The sequence below is a fragment of the Corapipo altera genome, unplaced genomic scaffold, assembly GCF_003945725.1.
Source record: "Corapipo altera isolate COAL_440 unplaced genomic scaffold, ASM394572v1 164, whole genome shotgun sequence".
Classification (NCBI taxonomy): domain Eukaryota; kingdom Metazoa; phylum Chordata; class Aves; order Passeriformes; family Pipridae; genus Corapipo; species Corapipo altera.
Genome location: NW_020884969.1, coordinates 1,419,356 through 1,441,087, shown reverse-complemented (window position 1 = coordinate 1,441,087; position 21,732 = coordinate 1,419,356). Strand labels below are relative to the sequence as shown.

Below are 21,732 nucleotides of genomic sequence, written 5' to 3'. Positions count from 1 at the left end.
CTAGTATTTCAATAATTAAACTATAAGTCAAGTTGCTTAAATTGTACCTGAACTCGGAAATTTTGGTAGTTAGTGGGTCACTCTCCTGCTTTTGTGCATTCCCTGCCTGAGTATAGTCCTGGAATAACCCATCTCTGAATTAAGCTCTGTGCAGCACCCTTTGTGTCTGCCAGCAAGTCAGACCATCTTCCCCTGCAGGAGGAGTAATGCAGAGAGGGAAAAACTGCAGGAAAGGAGTCTTTCCAAAGCAAGCCAATATTTCTTTTGGTCAGTGGGGCCACTGAATCAGAATCACCACACCAAAACTAATGTACTGATGAAAGGAATGGATGTAATTATAATTAACTAGGTGGGCACATGTCTCTGATACCCCTGGGTCAGGCTGTAGGAAAGTCAAACCCAGTCTCTCTTCAGAGCTGATGGTTTTTCTCCTCCCATCCTGAGCTGTCTCTCTTGGATTTCAGTTGGCATGAGGTTGGCATGTGGCCTTTGGGAGCTCAGATTGTTTCCTCCCGTGAATAAACGACTCCATCCACTTCAGACGTGGCTGACTAAATTTCACACCCATCCCACTCAACTCAAGGGGAATCCAGGATGAGCTCCCACAGTGATCAGAGAAATATTGGAAGATGTCACTGGAGAGAAGGAGGAGTGAACTAGTGGCACTGTGTTATTATCCTGTTGTCAGGCCAAATCAATGGGAAACCATGTAGATCTTTGCAGTTGATCTGTGTCATCCTCTGTGGGAAGGTTCCAGGAGCTGATTGATTACAAATATAACCCACAGCCCTGTGTAAGCAGATGTGTAGTACTTGCATGCCACCATCAAGTACATAGTTATGGCTTATCTGAAAGAAATAGTGAATCTCAGAGATGTTTGAAAGGACCAGATTAAAGAGCGTGCTCAGCACTACCAGGGAGAAACATCAGCTTCCTCTCAAAAGCACAGGGTGGTGAGGAGGGACTAAAATAGCTCAGGACAGAGATCCAGAGCAGAGAGCACGTGTCCCAGGGCTCTCACTTCCAGAGTTTTTTAGGCCTGATGAGTGCTGGTTGACTTGTGTGTTCTTCAGATGTCTCCAGCATCCAAGAGGGTCCCGAGGAATGCCTGGAAAACCGCTTTTGGTTCATTAAAATAACAGTTTGTATAGACAGAGGCAATGCTTTGCAGAATATATGATCCCAAATGGCATCATCTCAGTATTTACAGCCTTAGTCTTACTGGTAAAGGTGTTCTGTAAATATTTACTTATACAAGAGGAAAATGAATAAATTAGCTTTTAGGCTAATTGTGGTCCAGGAAGAGGCAAGAAAGAAAAGAGAAATGTATGGCTGGCTCTGAACTCTCTCAGGAAAGTTATTTGGCTTGGCTGCCTCTGCTGCCAACTTTGTCCTTTCTCTCTCCACCAATTCCTTTAGTACTCTAAAAAATTCCATTTGTGTGTAATGGGAGGGGATCATTTCATGGGGAGGGGGAAAGCAATAACAGTGCATCTGAATAGTGATATTGGACCTTTAGCTTGGAGCCTAAAACTTGGCTGCCTTGTCTTAATTATGGCTGGGTTTGAACCGGCCAGATTGGACATACAAGTGATAAACTTCAGCTGAACCAATGTGTTTGGACATCTTCAGGCTGCAGACTTCTGATCAGCTCCTCAGAGGCTGTGATGTTTCCCCAGTGCTTGCGACCTTATTTATCCCCACTCTGTAACTTGTTGTGCTCTGCCCTTGGGGCAGAAACCTGCCCTGCAACTTGGACCCCTCAAAACTTGCGTTTTGCCTTATTTTGCTAATTCTTCAAGCTCCTCTTTCATTCAGAAATTTATTTCTCCTTTTTCTCATCTTAATTCTCATATTGCAAAGCACTTAACAGAATCCACGTTCCTACCCCAACCTCTGCATCAATAAACAGCTTTTCCTTTTGTTTTTCCTGCTGTAGCACAAGGGAGGTGATGGAGAGGGAGGATACATGAGGAACATGGAGCTGAAGGTTAAAGTCAGCTGTTGCAGTAGAACAATGTTTTAGGCTCTCTTAGTCCATATAAAATTACCAGAAACTTGAAAAATTATTTAGATCATGAATCTGATGGGAAAAAGTTAAACCTGGAAGACATTCTATGGTGTACTGAGAGGGCAGGTTGGAAAATAGTAACAGAGTATTAAATGATGACTTGAAAATAAAGGAATGATTGATAAGAAGCAAAACCTTAACATAACACTTATTAGTGCTGGTCCTAAAAACAGGAGCTGCTTTTTATAGAAACTTTTTTAATGGTGTCTGTAATAAGATAAACAAGAAGCACTTGGGTTGGGCTCTGTATAAATAATCTCCTACTGATAAGAAAAATGACAGTATAAACAGGAGCTAATAATAGTTCCTGCGGAATTTCCTATCTTGGATTTGGAGCTGCTTTTACCAGGAGCTGCAGCTTTGCTCAGGGTGGGGGTTCAGCCCCATGTGGGGCAGGTGAGGGGCCAAATTTTTATCAGCCATAATTTGAAGTCTTGTGCTGCAATTTGCCTTAGTTGCCACCAGAATTGTGTCTGGGCATGAACTGAGTTCTGGTCAGAAGGCAAAGGATAAAAAGAGAAATGTAAACTTGCTAAGAGATGCTGCCTGAGCTTCCAAATGGGGCTGGAAAATGGGGGAAATGTTTTCAAGAACTGTCTGTTCTGTGCTACAGTAAAGGAGAGAGAGAGGAGTATTCAGGGATGAGCCATTTGCAGATGGGAACAAATATTTTGATGGATGATGCCTCTGCAAGGTTTGGAAATACTACCTTTCCCATTTTTTACACATAGGGAGTGAAGGAACAACAAAAAAAAAATCCTTATTTTCCTGAGGTTGCAGAGCAGAAATTTGAATTCAGATTTTTTAAAAAACCAAACCATTTAAAAAACCAAAACAAAACCCAAGAATAAAAACGCAGAGGTCATTTTTTGTTGTTGTTTTTAAATACACATAGGGCTTTGCAGGGTGCAGTTCTGCTCACCTTCCCAATTATTCTGCTGGTACAGCCCAGCCCTGTCCTACTGTCTCTGTCTTAACTGAGGTGAGAATTCCAGGAGCTGGCTTTCCATTATGCTAAACACACACAGCATCCAGTGCAGTGGAGGGCAGCCTTGGAGCACTGCTGGAACAAATAAAATCCCTGAAGGTTTGGAACCTACACACAGGGATGCTGAGCAAATGCAAATACAAAGGGAAACTTAACTAGTTCCACTGTGTGAAGAGAATTCAGAAAGTTACTGAGTTACTGATCTTCTGAAATGGCATGCCATTGGATTCTGAAAAACATTTTCCTTCCTTCTTCTTTTTTTTAAACTCATGTCAACACAGGGAAAGCTTTTTTTTTCCCCCTATGATTTTGATCTGTGCAGGTTTTCTGTAAACAAGCTTTGCTAATCTCCTTAAATTGATAGGTGTCCTTTGCAAGCACTTGTTCTGTGGATGTAGGACTTTGCTTACAAAGTGAAGAATTAAAACACAGTCAGTTACTTTCTTCTCCGGGTCTGACGTGTTCCAGGTGCTTCTAAAAACCTCTCCTGAAAGAAACATGAAAGAAATGCAAAGCAGAGCTGCCGAACAAATCTGTGAAGGTGAAAACCAGTTCCCAAAGACTCGCTGAGTAGCAGCATTGAGGGTTATGAGGAGATTTGTACTGCAGATACCAGTTGCCTCCTCTTGATGCTGTGTTTTGCCATTTTTTTATGTATTTGAAAGGGAAACTCTTTCCCCACATAACTTGTGTAGCAACCAGCAGGGCTGGCCAGAGGAGCGAGCACGACCTGCCACCTCTGTGGGGTTTATTGTTAGGAAGCATAGCCTGCCACGGGGAGGAGTGATGTGTGACACAAGAAGTCAGCATTTAAATTGCAACAGTCCTTTGTGAACACCACTTTTCTTCAGTGTTGTCAGTGAGAAAACTACGTGTGCTCACAGCCACGTGTTCGTGGCCCTGCTGTTGCTGGGCCCAGAGGATGACAGTCTTCCCCATTCAGTTTGGGAGTGAATTTCCTCAACACAGCTGGATTTTCAGTACTCCAGAGAAACTTATTTCATTAAGCTGCTTCTGGCAGCAGGAGGATTTCTTTTTTTCCTACCAGTGCAATTTCCTAGAGAGGAATGATTACAGACAACGTGCCGGCACGGTCCTGGTGGCAGTACCTGGCCATGACCCTGAGGCACTTGAGATGCAACAAACTCTGATGTGACAATTGGGGGGGGTGGGGTTGTTTTTTTAATTGAAAAGAGTGAAGAATGGATTTGGATTAGGACACTGGAATCTAGGAGATCCTGGATCAGTTCTGCTACAGACTTTGCATGTGACCTTGATCAGTGAAGCTGTTGAAATGCGGTTTTTGGGCCTCCAAACCGAGCTGAGGTACAGATAAGTTTTATGCCTTAAGAACGTTTTGCAGAAGCAGCTTTGTGAACTGTGAGGACTCGCAGTGAGTCGAAGGATCAGCTGCTGTGGCTAAATGACACCAGTTATTTTGCCACAGAAGGATTCCAGCACAGGTACAGCTCTGTATTGGAGGACTTTGGTGCAGTTCAATACGTTGTGACAGTGCAGAGTTGCCTGGTGAGATGGATATGGGTTAAAAGATGGAGAAAGACATCAACCTGTTGGAGCAAATCCAGAGAAGGGCCATGGAGATGATTAGAAGGATGGGGCACCTCTCCTGTGAGAACAGGCTGAAGGGATTGAGGTTGTTCAGCCTGGAGAAGAGAAGGATCTGGGGAGATCTTATTGTGGCCTATAATAAAGATGGGAGAAACTTAGCAGGGCCTGTTATGACAAGGAGTAATGTTTTTAAACTGAAGGAGGGTCAGTTTAGATTAGATAGAAGAAAGAAGCTTTTTACAGTGAGAATGTTAAAACCCTGGCACAGGTTACCCAGAAAGTTGTTGGATGGCCCATCCTTGGAAACGTTCAAGGTCAGGTTGGATGGGGCTGGATGAACAACCCAACGTAGTTGATGATGTCCCTGCTCATTGCAGGGGGTGTTGTACTAGATGACCTTTAAAGGTCGTTTCCAACTCAAATTTTTCTATGATTCTATGAAAGTGGACGTGGCAACACCCAGCTTGAGTCTTTTGGCTCCTTCCCCTTTGTGCTGTCCCGAGCACATGGTCTGGAGTGGTCACATCTGTACCACATTGTGACCGTGTCAGGCAGCTTTGTGAGCAGAATTTGGATTTTCCACTTGCTGAGGACATCTAATCTCTATTTATAATTTTTATCTAACAGTGCTCTGTGTTTATATCTTAGTTTGTTATCCAAGCACTCAGCACACGCTAATTCACTGCTGTAAGTGTAAGTGGACCGTAGTAAACAAGTAAATGTGTGGTGCTGTTACCCAGTGATTGATGGGAGCTGGGCAGCCAAACCTTCGTGTCCCACAGCACTGTGTTCAAAAAATGGCTTTTATAAATCATAAGAGTAGGTCAAGAGCTGCAAATTTTCGAAACTTGGTCCTTTCACTGGTGGTCAAGCATCTAGATGGCATGATTTCAACTAGGCTCTTGAAGCCTTGGTCTGGGCCAGAGGATATCACCAACTTACATTGACTTCTTTTGGTATTAACTTGTAACTTCCACTGTTACTTGATGTAAACTTGGCAGGATCTAAGATTTCTGCTTGGTTGAATAATTCCACTTCCCTTGTAATATAAACTCAATTTTAGATCTCAGTGTGGGCCCTGGGGGTAGGCAACTCTTGGCTGCCCCAGCTGTTCCTGAGCTCTTTCAGTTGTGGGCAAGGCAGTCTCTGGGAATGGGTTTTAAGAAAATCAGGGTCTGTTTTGTGGGCACAGCCCTGGTGAATAGCAGTAAACTTCTGCCTCTGAAACAAAACATTCCTACCCCTTTTCCCCAGGATAATTAAAACTTCATAGCCTCCAGAATTCCGTTTAAGGAAGAACAATTAAGAGTATAAACCCCATGATTTTAAAAATCTGGTTGGAGTAAACCCACCTGAATATGGTACCTGAGAGTCAAGTTGAGAACTTAACTGCCTTTGGTGTTCAACACAGAAAAAAAGCACAGTAAAACCCCCAGATTGGAAGCAGTAAAACTACAGGGGGTTGTTTTTCATGAGTTAAATATGATTATGAGATCTTACAAAACCTTGATGCATCTCAAGAGGGAACAGGGAGTTTGGTTTCTGTGTGAGAACCAGCCTCTACCTGCCTGGGCATTATCACCAAGCAGGTGGTGGCACAGGTGGTGTTGGCAGTATATTGTTACTTGGAGCACCTCCTAAAACTTCACTTCTCAGGAGAGCTGAGATGTTGTTAACCCTTCCTGGTGGCTGAAGAGCCTTGTGGAAAGCACAGGGAGTTGTTCTTCCTGAAGTTCTGCTGCAATTATTCAGCAAACTATACATTTGTTGATGTTGCCAAGTGAACCTACAGTTCACCTCCTGGTGCACTTTTAAACCTCTTGTTTTGTTTAGTTTCCCTCCTAATCACTTTTTGCCCTTTCTGCATTGATCCTTCATTCGCTGTCAGGCTTTGGAAATAACTGTGTTACCTTCTATGATTTTTTCCCCCTTTTTACTCTTAGAAATCTTGCTATAAAAACTGGAATATTTTGTCCCTGATCATGCCTGGATACCCAGAGCTTTACTCCTGCTTTGCTGGCAGCCCTTCCTGGGTTGTTTTCTGGCCGTTGTTCCAGCTGCTGACAGTTGGTTTGCTCCATTTCTGGGCTGATTTGATCTGTATCACACAGACTGTTTCTGTGTTTATCTCCCTCATTCAAGCATCGAGTGATAACGATCTCTTAACTATGGTTATATGTGTGTAACAGTGGGGAAGGGACTTGTTCCCATTTCACAGATGAAGAAGTTTAAGAGTCGGGGAAGTTGTGGACAATTCGAGTCGCTGGTAGATTTGGCTTCCCACTTTTGCACCCTTTTTGCCTGTGGGTCGATTGGGCAGATTCCAGGATGTCCCTTGAGTAAGGATGAAAAAAACACCAGGGAGAAGTTAAGGCAGTTTGGGACAGGGCAGGGAGGCTTCAGCTCTGCTTTTCCTGGGATCCAAGCACCGCAGGTTCCTGGGCTTTGTGAGGCAACACCTTTTATCAGTATAAAAACCACCTACAAATGTTTTATATATAACAAGTTTTCTCTTTCTCCTTTTTTGTGTTTTGTTCTGGTTTTTGCAGGGATCAGTCAGAGCCGGATCTCCCATTGGCTGTTGCAGCAGGGGTCGGACCTGAGTGAACAGAAGAAAAGGGCATTTTACAGATGGTACCAGCTTGAGAAGACAAATCCTGGTAAACAAATACAGCCTAAACATCTCCTGCTGTTTGTTTATGGAATGGAAACCTTTTATCACTGTTATATCACTGATAATTTACTTCTTGTCTGGGGTAGTCCAGAGGTTCTTCCTCTGAACGGTGTAATTTTTGGGAGGGTGGGAACAGATCTTCATTTTACTTCTCAACAAATGATCCAGAGCTGACTCATCCAGCTCTGTCTCATCCATAGCTGTCTGTTCAGCTCCTCAGTCATGGATACTTGCCTTGCCCTCCCACCACTAACTAAATCTGGGAATCAGAAGCTGTCAATGGAGTTCCAGTCAGTTAATTAATGAAATACCTGCTGAGGCTCTTCAGAATGAACAATTAGAAAACATTAATAATGGCTGCATAATACAGAGTTGCAGCAAAAAATCCACAGTTTGGCAGAGAGGATCTTTGGGATAACTTCAGAGGGTTTTGAGTTGGATCTCCTGGATGGGATGTTGATAGTTCCAGTGATAAACTGGAGATGTGTCTTTCAAATCCCACCTGCCTCTCCAAATCTCAAAATAGATCTTGAATATAAAAGGAGAAGTGAAGCTCCTCATTATCTTTAACTAACCAGCAATCTTCAGCATCACAGTTGAATTAATTTCCTCACATTGTTCTTCTCCACAGATTTTGTTTGACCACAATTCTTTTTTTTTCCCTTTAGCAGTTTTATTGTAAAGATCAAAATATTTACGTTTAATTTCCTTTAAACAATGGCGTGATTAAATTAACTGCGTAATTGTTTTAAGGAATTTAAAACTCAGGCTCTCTAATGCAAGCTTGGCTTCAATACCCAGAACTCTATTAAGAAAAATTCCAGTGAAAACAAGAGTCTCAAAACCCCTGCTTTGTGTGTGAGCTGAAAATCAAGAGGCTCCAGCTGCCAGTTGGCCTGGGACTGCCTCAGATTTAAGTTGGGTGGGTTCAAAGTGACAGCTGAGCCTGTTTCTTCTGTTAAGCATCTAGAAATTTGTTTTAAGGAATGAAAGTGCCAAGGAGCCTTGGTTTTTGCACTGGCTGGAATTGTGACACTCAGCATCAGCAAAGTTCCTGGGTACAAGCATCCAGTATCAGCTCCGTGGAGAGGCTGGGATTGTACCCTGCAAAGTGACTCCCAGACACTTCCCTTTGATGGAAGGTGTTACCTCCAAAGTAGTGGAGAAACTTAGAGGGTTTTGGAAAGTGTATTTTGGGGAAAAAAACCCACAAAAATCTGCTCCAGATGAAACCTGTTGTGTGGATCTTTCCTGTCACTTTGCATTTTTTCTTGACAGTGTCGCATGAAGCTGTTCAAGAAATCACAATCTTTGCTGGGATAAGAGAAATCTTGTCCAATTCAGCACTGAAATCTTTATTTCTTAACCTTCTTTCTTTCCCCATATCCACAAGCTCACATCTCCTTTGTCCTTTTGCTCTTGAGAAGTGTCTTAAGGAAGGAAGACTTTCAACACTGAAGGATGTGGCTTAAATTGAAATGAGTCCACGTAAATCTCTGCTTTTCTTTATACACACATGGAAAACCTCCTGGAAGAGGGGTTGTTTGAGTGTAACCTTTTTCCCAATAAGAAATCTTAAACAGCATTTTCAAGAAGTGTAAAAGGGAAATTGTTTCCTCTGCCTAAGCAAAGGGACTATTTGGATGCACTTAAATTCCTTTTAGAACCAAATAACATTTGGTTTCTTTTAAGGCACTGAGGTAAAGAGAGGAACCTTCAGCTTTCCTGCAGCTGTGGGGAAAGTCTGCTTGAGGAAAATGGGGTTGTATTTATTTATTTATTGTAGGATCATCCACTGCTTTGAATTACTGCCATCTACTATATTGCAGGTCAGACCAGGTAGCCAGGAGATAATTAACAAGTGTCTTCTGGAAAGTACCAACCTTGTTCAAAGAGTTCTGGATTTAAATCACTGTTACAAAACCAATTTAGAGCCGAAGTTTTGGATCCTACTTGGAGTATCCTGTGATTAGTAGACAAACCAGTACATTCTACTGCCTCCTCTAAAGCCAGAAAATGAGGAAATCAGTGGAACTTCCTGCTACGTTCCCAAAGAAGTGATGCCATCACTGCACTCTCTGTAGAGTGTGAAAGGTTGACCTCCTTGGAGGAAACTTGAGAGATTAAATGACTGGCATGTGCTTTTTTCTATTTGCTTGCTTGCTAAGAAGTGGCATTTGGCTTTCTGTTCTCAGAATTCCCAACTTTTCCAATTCCAGCTGCTGGGAACAAAACCTCAGTCCTTTGAGTGACAGAGTCAGGTCTCTGTGCAGAACACCTGCATGTTTGAGTTACCAATGGGCAAAGTGAGGTTTTTTGGAACTACTTAGTTCCCCAATTTCTTTAATTCCTTGTCATGCAAAGCTGGACCCTCAGAGTAAGTCCAGACTGAATTTGTGTAATGGAAAAAAACCTTTCACTTAAAATTGAACCAGTTTTGAAGGACTAGGACAGCAGATAAAATCTATTTATAAACTGGGAAGGAGGAATAGTTGTTTTGTGTGGAAAGGACTGGAGATCTCTTGGCAGGCCTGCAGCCTTCCCTTGGCTCTGCCAGTTTTTCTCTACAATTTGTAGAATTCACCTTTCTATCCCACATTCCCATCTCCTCAACAAAGGTGAGCCCCATTCCCTGAGTGTGACACCCCTCACAGCAGGGCCTGTCTTTTACTGTGCTTATATAAGCAAAAGATAACTTATAAATATATAAAAAGAGATTTTATTTTAGGGTTTTTTTTCAAATAGAATGGTGCTATATAATGCTTTAAATCATCCACAAGCTCTCTTGCATCTGCCAACCAAAGAATTTCATGCTGGGGAGCCTTAAGGCAGTTTCAGGACACTGCTGCTGTTCAGATGGTGCTCCTATATGGAAGAGACTCAGCAATTCCATCACTTCCATTCTTTTCCAGCTTTCTCTGACCTCTTGAATGTGCTGTTTGTTCCTTGCTTGGGTTTGATTGCTGGTTTGCATGGGCACTTTCTGTATTTCTCCTGTCTCTGGTGGTGGGTGTTCAGACAGCAGCAGGCTGGAACGTTGCAAGAGAGGCTGAAATCTCATGGACCAGGGGAAAAAAACCCACCCACTTTTCCTACTGTTTGCAATAATCTTGCTCAAAAATGTCTTAATCAACGTTTTCCTGGTAGGAGTGATGTCGGAGTTAATGGCAATGCTGTGAATTCCAGTGTTCTACTGGTTGTAAATTTTTCTGGGAGGAGTTGCCAATTAGGGTGAAAGGCAGTTTTTTTGTTGAAGGGGAGAAGTCAATGCTAAATGCAAGTATTTGAAAGGTCTTTAATCCAATTAATAGGGATGCTTTTCATTTAGATGGCGCTTTTTTCAGACAGGCACCACTTGTCCTGTGGTTTGTGGAGGACTGAGAGCATTTTGGCAATAGATAAATAGTATATATTTCAGAAGCCAGTATATGAGTGCAGAGAGTCCTGCAATGTTCTGACTGATTTTTCTCAGAGCCTGTGGGTTTTAAATAAATAAATATTTCTTTTTAGATTGGTAGTTGTTACCCTGATTAGTTTACCTGACACTGGGTCTTGGACAATGTGGAAAGTTTGTTATGGAGTAACTTTAACTTGTCTCTTGCCTCTTGTAGTGCAAAGTGAAGCTGGCACCTAGAAATGATGTGTTAAAGTTACAGATGGGTACAGACTGCTTCCATTTAGGCTGGGTATTTATTTCTGCCAGTCTTCTGTAATGGGAAGGCAGCTGTGGTCACCTTGAAGAGAACCCTCTGCTCTTGCTCCTTGAACAAAAGGGCAAAAGAAAGGTAGTTATTGTCAAGATGTAGCATGTCTTGTGTTATTCCCCCAGCAGTTCTTGTTGAGCTCTAAAAGAAAAGCCTACCCAAAATCAGGGGGTTTGCACTGGGAATGGATTGTTGATGATGTGCTATTTCCCAGAGCAAACAGTCCCTGCTCTGATTCTTTTCATCCAGGTCAGGAGCTCTGGAGGGAACTTTTTGCTGTGCTGCTGCTGATCCAAATCTACCCTGGCTCGGGAGGAACTGAGAGGTGTTTATTGTGTGATCTGGGGTCAGCCTGGCTAAAAATACAGTGAGACATCTGTTCTTATCAGTGCAGTGGAAGAGAGGTACTTGCTGCAAAGGCTTGCCAGGAAATGGTTCCTTGGAGCTGGGAGATGCCTGAGGCTCAGAGTTACCATCCTGTGCCTTGCCCCTGTGGCAGGGCCTCTGTGGGGCACGTGATGGGGATCAGCAACTGCATGTGATGCTCTTACAGCAACTCCCTTTCTTCAGGATGGTGTCTGGGATGTGCCAAGAGAAGGCAGGCCTTCTCCATGAGGAATTCTGGGTATAGAGAGAGCTGCATTCCACTTGGGAAGCACCAATCTTGCCTCCTCTCTCCAAAAACCCACCTGCAGGATCCTCGAAGTCATACCTTGCATTTGAGGGAATTCAGGTTTGCACAGAGAAAACCCAGCACTGCAGGAAAAGGTGCTCAGCACTGGCAGGGAGTGAGAGATGCCACTTTTGCTTTCCCTCTGTGAAGGCAGTTCTTCCCAGACAGTTCACCTCTACACCCCTGAGAGATGTCTGGCTGTTTGATGCATATACTGAGATGAAAATCTCATGCTGCATTTTCTCCACTCTTGTCTGCTCAGGAGAGAAGTTTCACTTCTTCTTCTTAAAAGCTGTTTGAGGGGTTTATAAAAAGATTCTGAACTGGTGACTGGGATGTAACTTAAGTTATAAAGAAGTGGAACTGGGTGGTGAGAAGGTTGGAATGAAGCTTTGGAACAGCAGAATAAACGGGATCTCCAAGTACTCATTGAATTGAGGGAGATGAAGAAAAGCTCCAGAGTTACCTCACCAAATGTGGCAGCAGTGAATGTCAGGAATCATAAATGGTTTTGGTTCAAGATCACCTTGTTCCACCCCTGCCATGGGCAGGGACACCTTCCACTGTCCCAGGTTGCTCAAAGCCCCGTCCAACCTGACCTTGGACACTTCCAGGGATCCAGGGGCAGCCACAGCTTCTCTGGGCAACCTGTACCAGGGCCTCCCCACCCTCACAGCGAAGAATACCTTCCCCATGTCCCATCTCTCCCTGCCCTCTGGCAGTGGGAAGCCATTCCCTGTGTCCTGTCCCTCCATCCCTTGTCCCAAGTCTCTCTCCAGCTCTCCAGGAGCCCCTTTAGGCTCTGGAAGGGGCTCCAAGGTCTCCCTGGATCCTTCTCTTCTCCAGTTGAACACCCCCAGCTCTCCCAGCCTGCATCCAGGGCACAGGGGCTCCAACCCTTGGAGCATCCCATGTCCACTCTTTCCACATGTACATCCAAACCCATTTTGGGTCTCTTTATGCATTCAGATCCTTCCCTCTCTGTTTGTGGTACTTGCTTGTAATTCTCAGCATATTTCTCTCTTATCTGCTGCCGATATTGATGTTACCCCATAGAAAAGAGAAATAGGTAAATTGATCCAGCAGGGCTACTAAAATGAAAAAAGTACGTTATATTCAGTATGTGAACATATCAGTAGCAGCAGCAGCAGCAAATTTATGCATTCAATGCAGATTTTTTTCAGCCTCTGTCTGAAAAATCTCAGAAAAATTTCACGGAAGGACTTACCTTGATGTTGGGCATCACTGGTTTTCCTATATTCTCCCTATGAAATTAAACCTTCAGTTAGGGAAACTATATTGCTAAGACAATTCAGGGAAAGTGAATTTCTTTTCCTGTTCTTCCCTGTCTCTTTTTAATTTTTTTTAAATTTTTATTTTAAGGAGGGACGTTTTGTGGTTTTTTGTTTGTTTTTCAATTTTTGAAGTGTATTTAAAGCTTGGCAACTTGACACCCACCTAGCCCCCTAAAGTGTGCAAGTACTAGAAAAACCAGATAAGGAGCTTTCCTTGAAATGGCCTCCCAGTAAAATTGGCACTATAGGAAATACTTCATGTTTCAATAAAACCCAAGTAATCTGTGTGGGCTCGTTAGCTGGGAATTAGTGAGAGGCACCGTGTGTTGTGTGTGCAAGGCAGAGATTGTGGGGCTTCACTTCCTACAGGCTCCTCCTGGGTAACATTTGTAAATTGTTTGGAGCTCCACTACCTGCCACAGATGCAGTGAGGAAAATACTCCGTGTGCATTTCTGGGAGGGAGCACAGCCAAGTGCCTAAATAGCTCATTTCTTGCTTTTTAGCTGCAGGAATTTGTTTATTGGTTAAACTCTTAAGTTCCCTTGACCCTTTTACCCCGTTGTGTATTAGAGGAGCAGTGTTGTTTCACTACCACAGTCTGTTTGGATGATTGAATCCCAACCCAGAGGGGTTTGCTGTCTGTGTGTGCACAATTCTGTGAGCAGAGCTGCTCCTCCTGGATCTGCCCAGTGCAGGAATTCCGCTGGAGCTCAGAATGCTTGTGGGATAGAGGTGGTGATTTATCTTTTCATACACCTTTTTTTTTTTTCTTCTTTCTGTTTTGCACACAAGAACAGCTCTTCCCTCCCTGTGGGGGAAGTCACTGAGCACAAAGCTGTCCTTCAGAACATGCCCTGCTTTCTGTCCTGTCCAGGTTCCCCGTCCTCACCCGGGGATGTATGAAAGATCGATCTCCCAGTGTGTGCCTTGATTTATCTTGATTTATTAACTGAGAGGCTCTTGTGGAAAGAATCAGGGGTGAGTTTCAAAGGGGCCTTTCCTGAAGGCATCTTGCCAAGTCCTGTCTCGTGCTTGATGCTTTCCAGCTCAGAGCTATTGAAAGGAGAAATACATCCACAGAAGGGGAGCAGAAGAGGAAAGTTGTGGTGTTAATCTGCTTTCAGTGACTTTTCCAGGCCCCCTGGCACCCGTGAGCCCATGTTTGCACAGGCCACAGGTTGTGCTTCTGTTGGTGGAGCTGCTTCAGGTGTTCACTCAGCTCTTTGGACACACTGAAATATCGTTGGTATAAATTTTCCATTTTGTTTCCTGACATTGCTGTAAAATTAAACAGAACTTGCTGTTTCCCATTTTATGACAGACCAGGTGGCAGCACAGCCTAAATAAATCCCAGCTGGGGCACAGCTCACCCTTTCTGTACAACCCCTTTCCTCTTGATGAAGACACGACAGCTCTTCCTAAGTGCCTGTCAGCTCAGTTATGTCTCCTTAGGCTTCCATGGTCACCTGGTACCTCTCTGGCTTTGGAGGTTGGGGATGGCAACCCTTTGTGTATCTTTAAGGTGTCTCTGTTTGACAGTGCTTTACTTTTTTAGTGTGAATGGTTTCACCATCTGTCTTGTCTTTTTTTCCACGAACAGGAATGAGAGGATGGGCATGACTTTTAACCCTCTAAACCCCACAATATTTGTTATTCTTAGGGGCCACACTAAGCATGAGACCAGCTCCTATCCCAGTAGAAGAGCCAGAATGGAGACAGACGCCTCCCCCAGTCACAGCTACCTCTGGGACCTTCAGACTACGGCGAGGCAGTCGGTTCACGTGGAGAAAGGAGTGCCTGGCAGTCATGGAAAGGTAGGTCACTCTGAGGGTTTGGAGGTGGGTGTTTTAAACCCAACTCAAGTGTCCTTTTGCCTGCTCTGGTGAACACCAGCACTGTTTTCATGGGTGTGTTTTAGCATTATGCAAGCCTGTAATTGATTCTAGAGAGTAGGAGGAGCTGTTTTACCTCTTGTGTTGTTTAAAAAAATGTAACACTGCTCTGGACAATCTCTCTTTTTTTTTTTGTAGCCCCCAGGACATCATGTCTTTAGCTGAGTATTGGTGCTCAGCTCTTCCTTTGCTTTTGCAGAAACCTTTCCACTTAGCCTCTTGGTGGGGATCTGCACTCTCTTTACACTCTGCATTTCTCCTTTCCCACTCTCCTGATTTCCCCTCATCGTGTATCCGGGTATTTTATAGTTGGTACTGACATTTTGACAGCGCTGTGATCGCTCAGGATGCAGAACTTTGCCTAACAAGCCATAGATTCCTTGTCCAAAAAGGCTCTTACAACCCTTTTGCATGAGCTGGGAGCAGCACAGAGCAAAGTGGATCTTTCAAACACATCTGCAGAGTGGGAGGTGATCATTAGAGCTCCCAGCCCTCCAGTCCTGCAGAGATGGAGCACTCTGAGCCTGGGCATGCTTTACCTTTCCCTCTGCTCACAGTAATGTCTCTTTTGTGGATAATGTTGTATAACAGGAAAGGGCCAGTGAACTCAGATGTAGTTTAGGGATGAATGCTTGTTTCTGTTCAGGGCTAAATGGCTGGGAAGAGTTTTCTCTCCTCTGAGGGCAGGAGGAGCTTCCTTTCCATGGAAGCACCATGTGTGTGCTACACTCCTCTGGTTTGCAATTCCAGCAACACCTCGGCCAGCAGATCTGTGGGATGTGCTTTTACCATTTCTATAATGCTTTTCTTCCCTCCTGCTTGCACAAGGGCCTGGGGAACTGATTAGGAGCAGGAGCTGAGGCCGAGCTAAGACTGAAATCTTGAGCTGCCTCGGGAACACAGGATAGACACACTTCTGTGTGGGCACAGGCTGTCACAGGGTCTTTGCAGGACTGGAACCAGTAACTAAGTGTTTGTTTCCCTATTCTGACCTGGCACTGCATTGATATTTTCAGCTTAGACTGGATGTTTCCCCGAAGGGAATATTTGAAAAATGTTCTGCTTTGCTGGACTAAACTAATGCAAAGTCCTGGGATCTGATTGTGCAGGACTGTGTTTTTCTGGTGTCCCCCTCCACAGAGGCAGTACAGGATCTTTAGCACTTTAAAATGCTTGTATGACTGTCCTGATATGTAAAATGACAAAAGCACCACATCTCTGTGTGCCTTCAGGACAGCACCATCTCCTGATGAACCCTCTGTGTGTGAAATAGTTACTCTGAAGTAGAATTAGAGCTCTTTGGACGTGGCTGTTTTCATTTTTTGGTTTCTATCTGGCCTGAAGTGCAATAACTGCTGTGATTTGCTGTTTGAATCCTGGTTGTGCCTCAGACACCTCTGTGGGGGAACACAGAGCAGAGGAAGAGCTGAGCAAACCAGCACTACCCTTTCCTCCTCCACACCTCTCCTCAAGCCTGTCTCTGCTGAGACACTCTCAGAGAACCTGTGGTTTGATGTGTCTGTTAGAAAGGTGTGAGATTTGGATTTGGTTATGGAAAGAAGCAAATCAGTGCTGTTTGAAATCACCCAGTCATGAATGCAGATGCGTAATCGCTCGATCTTAATTTTTCATTAACTTCTTTTCTTCTTTGTTTTATTCTCTGTGTCTTGTGCTCTGTAAGGTCTTTGCTGCTGGGGTTTTCTTCTTATTCTGCTGCTGCCACATTGCCTTAAACCTGGCTTTAATGTTAATTTGCCAAGCCCTTGGTAGGTCACCGTGAGCGCTGAGTTTCCCAGTCTTGTGTGGGGTGCTGGAAATCAGGGCTGAGGAGTTTCATTCAAGGCAGGGCCACAGTAAAAGTGTTGTATGGCAATAAAACTACACCATAAAGCAAGCTGGGAATATGGTTGTTAAACTGTTGTGCTTTAGTAGGCCTAGTAGAGCTGGAGGGATGAGCTGTTTTATGTGACAGGTTTTGAAAGAGTGGGAGAAAAATGCTCTTCTGGGAGCCCCGGGAAGAAAGGAACGAATTTCACTTACAAGTCACTGGAGTCTTCCAGGCTTGTCCAGAATGTGACTCATAACAGCAGCAGGATGGAGGTAACCAGATTCCTGGCTGTCTGGCCCAAGAGATGGGGTTTCCTCCATGCCACAGGGTCAGGAATAAGCATTTGGCCAGTAAAAGGATGGTTGGCATTGCCTGTGGGCTGGTGCTGTTTGTTGGGTAATTTGCATTTTCCTCCCAAGGATTAAATTTTGACTGTGAATGGAGGCATCTCACTTTAATGGGCTGTTTTCCTCCAGGAAGTGCAAGTTCACTGCATTGTGTTTGTATGTCCTGCTGCTTTGGGAACCTCAGCTGATAACTGTCCAGCAAGGAGGAACAGAGATGCAGGAGACAATTCCATCCAATTCCTATGAGGGTTGTAAGCACTTCCCTCTCTGGTTGCCTTCTGCACTTAGAACTGACTTTGGTCATTTAGTTTAAAGCCTGAAGATAAGAGGGTTGAATCTAAACCTTACTGGAAACTCTTGTGTAGGTATTGCAGAACTTCTTCCTTCTGGATGTTACTGGAATGCTGTATAAACAATTTTTGGGTGAGGGTGGGGGTGTTGACCTGCTCTGTCAGTTAATTGTGTGCTGTTGAGTTGTATTCAGTTGGTGAGAACTGCCATCACTAAAAGTCAGTGTGTCAAACCAGCTGAGAGCACTTCAGGGAAAGGACCTGAATTTGATTGCAAAAATTAGAGGGATTTGCCTCCTGGAGCACTGAAAATGCACAGCACTAGTCAGGATTTGACCCATGAGCTGAATGAGAAGGGTGAGGGTTGAAGGGCTTGTTTCTCTTTTTTTTTTAAATATTGAAATCAACAAAAATTCCAGTGCAATTAATTATTATATTGGTGCCAACCTGATAGGATTAAGATTAGAGTTAGGGCCATACACTTAGATGTCTGATGTACCTAAGTGTCTGTGTACAGGATATGTGTATTAAAGAAACTAATTGGTTTATACTGGATTTCCAGAATGCTGCTTGTGGTTTGTGTAATTCAATTCTCCAGTCTTCCCTGCTTTTTTGGAATCCTCCCAGAGTAGTTTATTAGTCTCTGGGCTTAGATTTCGGACAATGGATTCGGGTCTCTTTTCTCCCTTTATTTATTTATTTAATTTTTTTTTTAAGCACATCTCTCAATATTTATGCTGTGAAGGTTAAGAGGAGCAGTAGTTCCAGAAAGTAAAGCTCTATATTTAACTGCAGACTAGGTGTGGTTCAGACAACTGCAGTGCAAAGCTCCTTCTCTCTGCTGTGCTACTGATACCAACCTTGACCTCTTCCCTCCTGGAGCCTCCTGCCCGTGGAATATGCTGAGTTTTGAGTGTGTTGGTGTTGTCGTGTGGCTCTGCCCTCCTTTGGGAACAGAGCTAAGCCTGCAAGAGTCTTTTCTGTGCAAACCTCAGGTTAAACTTGAAAGCCCGTTTCTGCTTCACTTTCCTGTTCTTTTTCTGTTACTTCTTGTCCCACAGATAATTTTTATTTTTCTTCTCTCTGCTTTACCTCTTCTTTTCAACCCCTCTCGTTAGAACCATGAAATAGAAAATTCCCTCAGGGTTTTCTCTTTTTTTTTTTTTTTTTTTAAACGAAGCTGTGTTGTCTTGTTTTATTTTCTTTATTATTATTTTTTTCCCCAAGTGATTTGTGCTTCTCCTCTAATCATGTGTTGGAGTTGAGGTTTATCTTCTTTTTCAGGCAAACAGAATAACTAAGATTGGCAGCAGAATCAGTGACTTTATACCCGTTTTAAGGCACTTTTGTCGAGTGCCATTAAAGACTGGAGGGGGAGTTGAGTGTTGTTTTTTAAGTATACACTTTATCCAAAGATTAAATTAAAAAAACTGTAAATTCTGCCCTAAACAAAAATGAATAATTCATCAGTTGAACGTATTTCTGTTTGTCTGGGGAGCAGAGACTTTGCTTTCTGGTTGAGGGTTGTTTGGTTTGATTTTATGGGTCTGATTTTTTTTATTTTAACACTTGTCTGTGCTTGTGAAACTCCTTTTGTAAAGGGTGTATTTAGATTAAATAAGACTAAGATGATATAGATACCCATTATCCCCATTTCATAGGTGGCAAAACAGAGTCAGGTGTTTCACTTGGCTTTATTCCCGAGAGAAATGGGTTTAGATTTCCTGAGATAGGAGTATAGTTTCATGCTATAGCTGAGCTGAATTAACAGTTTGTCACCAGCTCATCCTTAGGTGTTATCCTGCCTCACCACCCTTCTCAGTTCCTCCTCCTCCTCAGTTTCCCTGCTCCTACCACCCTGCACTGTGCCAGATATGTTTCTTGTCTGATGGAAATAGCAGCCAGTTCAGCTCAGTTCAGGGAAAATAAATCCTTTTTGTCCCTCCCCCTGCATTTTCCTGAGTTGGTTCATCTTACTGTGCAGGGAGACGGGTACCAGAGCTGTCCCAGGGCAGAGGACAGGGATGCACAGCTGGGAGCACAAGGAAGGGGAAGTTTAACAAAAGATGGATGGATTATCCATGGTGGTTTTTTGATCTGCTTGGTTTTGTTCTGGTTTTGTTTGGTTTGAGTTGGGTGAGTTCCTGGTTTCATTAAAAGCATGGCCATACTGGCAGTTGTGCTGGCATCATGGAAGAGAGGTCTTTTGATTTTTCCAGGGAGCAGGAATGGATTAGTTCCATGAGGATTAGAGAGATGGAGCACCTGTCCAATGAGGAAAGGCTGGGAGAGTTGTGGGGGTTAACCTGGAGAAGAGAAGGCTCTAGGGAGACCTGAGAGCCCCTTCCAGTACCTAAAGGGGCTTCAGGAGAGCTGGAGATGGACTTGGGACAAGGGACAGGAGGGACAGCACAAGGGGGAATGGCTTCCCACTGCCAGAGGGCAGGGTTAGATGGGATATGGGAAGGAATTCTTCCCTATAAGGGTGGTGAGGAACTGAAAAAGAATTCCTAGAGAAGCTGTGGCTGCCCCTGGATCCCTGGAAGTGTCCAAGGCCAGGTTGGACAGGGCTTGGAGCACCCTGGGCTAGTGGAAGGTGTCCCTGCCCCTGGAAGGGGGTTGGAACAAAATGATCTTTAAGGTCGCTTCCAACCCAAACCATTCCGTGATTCTACACTATGGAAGTTTTACCCTCCTGAAAGAGGCACCTCCATCCCTGTTCCCGACAAAGTGGTGCTGGGATGGGCCCATGGAGTCCTGGCCATGGTCCTGGCCCTGGGCAATATCAGCCCTGACATGGGTTATTAGAAATCCTTCCGATTGTGAAAGCTCTATTACTGCAGCTCTCCCGAGCGCCGGGGCTTCCACGGCTTCCCTGGGGAAAACGAGAGCTCTATTAGCTCCTGAAATCCAGTTAGGAAATTTTCTTAGTTAATTTTATCCCATTACTCTTAGTTATGTCTTCTAGCAGAACCTTAATACCGGCCCCATAGGGGATCTAAGTTTCCTGTGCAAGGCTTTGGAGGAGATTGAAGTTTGGGATTCATTGCGTCTCTCCCTTTCCAAGCTGCCAACAGAGCAGGAAGTCGTGTCCTTCGGCCTCTTCCATTAGGCTGGTACATTGTTAGGAACAGAACATCAGTTTCTCATCAATATAACGACGTCCACAGAGTGCTGCTCGTCTTTCTTGGCCTTGCTGGGAGGTTTGGAGTGCTGGGAATTGTGCTCTGCCGTCCCTGTGACCCTCAGATGTCCTTGAACCTTTTGGTGACTCGCTGTTCTCACTATAAAATATTTCCTACCTGCTCTGGAGCTGAGCCAAACCAAAGGTGCTAAAAGCCTCCAGTTTTTGGGTTGCCAAGAAATATTTGGGTTAGGAAAAACTTCCTGACTTCAGGAATGGTGGAGCATTAAGCAGGTTGCGGGAATTACGGAACATTTCTCAGGAGCAAATCAGCTGAAATCTGTCAGGATGGTTCTGAGACACTTGATCTTAATGCAGAGGGAAACATCAGGTGATTTCTTTACATTATTTTCCAGCTCTTTCTACTCTGTCATAAGGTGTTTGTTAGTCAGCAACTTGCAGTGGGAGGTTCAACTTCATTAAGTCCTTTGAGACTCAGGGAGTGTGGTTTTTTGGTTTTGGATTTTTTTTTTTTAGGATCTTTGCAGTTCTTGCCTGTGAAATGCTTTGAGATCTGAGCGAGGGCACTTTGCAAAGGCATCCAGCAAAGTTCACTTTGCCATTCAGACCCAGGCAAGATCTTTTTATTGCCTGAAAGTTCAAGTGGTTTGGCTCAGGGTCATTGCTGTATGTCTTCATAAAATGCAAGAGCAGCCATTTTCTGCTTGACACAGGATCTTCCTTATTTTGCATCAGATCAAGCTCTGTTCCCTCTCAGACATGCATAATATACAAGCTTCCTATTCTAATCAGCTGTAAGCAAATCCCAGTTGTTGGGCAGATTGCAGGCAGTAAAGTAGAATCCAAGGATGTCTGTCCAAAGTCTCACCAGACTCTGGTTTCCTCAAGGATCCAGCACTTAATGAGTTATTTTCCTTTTTAGAGAGCTCAGGTGCTTTTTGTATCTGTGTTCTCTCTTTTTTTTTTTTTTTTTTTAATAATAAAAGAGATGATCTGTGGGAGGGGCAGCTCCTTGCAGCAGACTCTAGATAAAATTTTTGTATCTGCCAAGGTCAAAATAACTGAAATCAACATTTACAAAAAGGAACTTTGTCAGTCTGACCTGTAACAGCACTGCCTGGTGCTGTAAACCCACATTTTAGGGAAGGGAATTCTTCTCTAGTCCAGATACTCTCCTGCATTTCTGCAGGACCAGTTGAGATACTTGGTGTTCACACCTGGATAGCTGATATGGCTGTGGACAAAAGGTCTTATC

At 43.9% G+C, this 21,732-nt stretch overlaps 1 protein-coding gene across 11 annotated transcripts in view; it reads left to right on the top strand.

The window, feature by feature from the left end:
* Positions 1-21,732, top strand: part of HMBOX1 (homeobox containing 1) — a 112,611-nt gene that overhangs the window by 63,225 nt on the left and 27,654 nt on the right. For all 11 annotated transcript variants that reach the window (XM_027665075.1, XM_027665083.1, XM_027665080.1 and 8 more), the window contains 2 exons: positions 7,178-7,288; positions 14,636-14,789. In XM_027665075.1, coding sequence (XP_027520876.1) covers positions 7,178-7,288; positions 14,636-14,789 — 265 coding nt within the window. The remainder of the gene's footprint in view (positions 1-7,177; positions 7,289-14,635; positions 14,790-21,732) is intronic.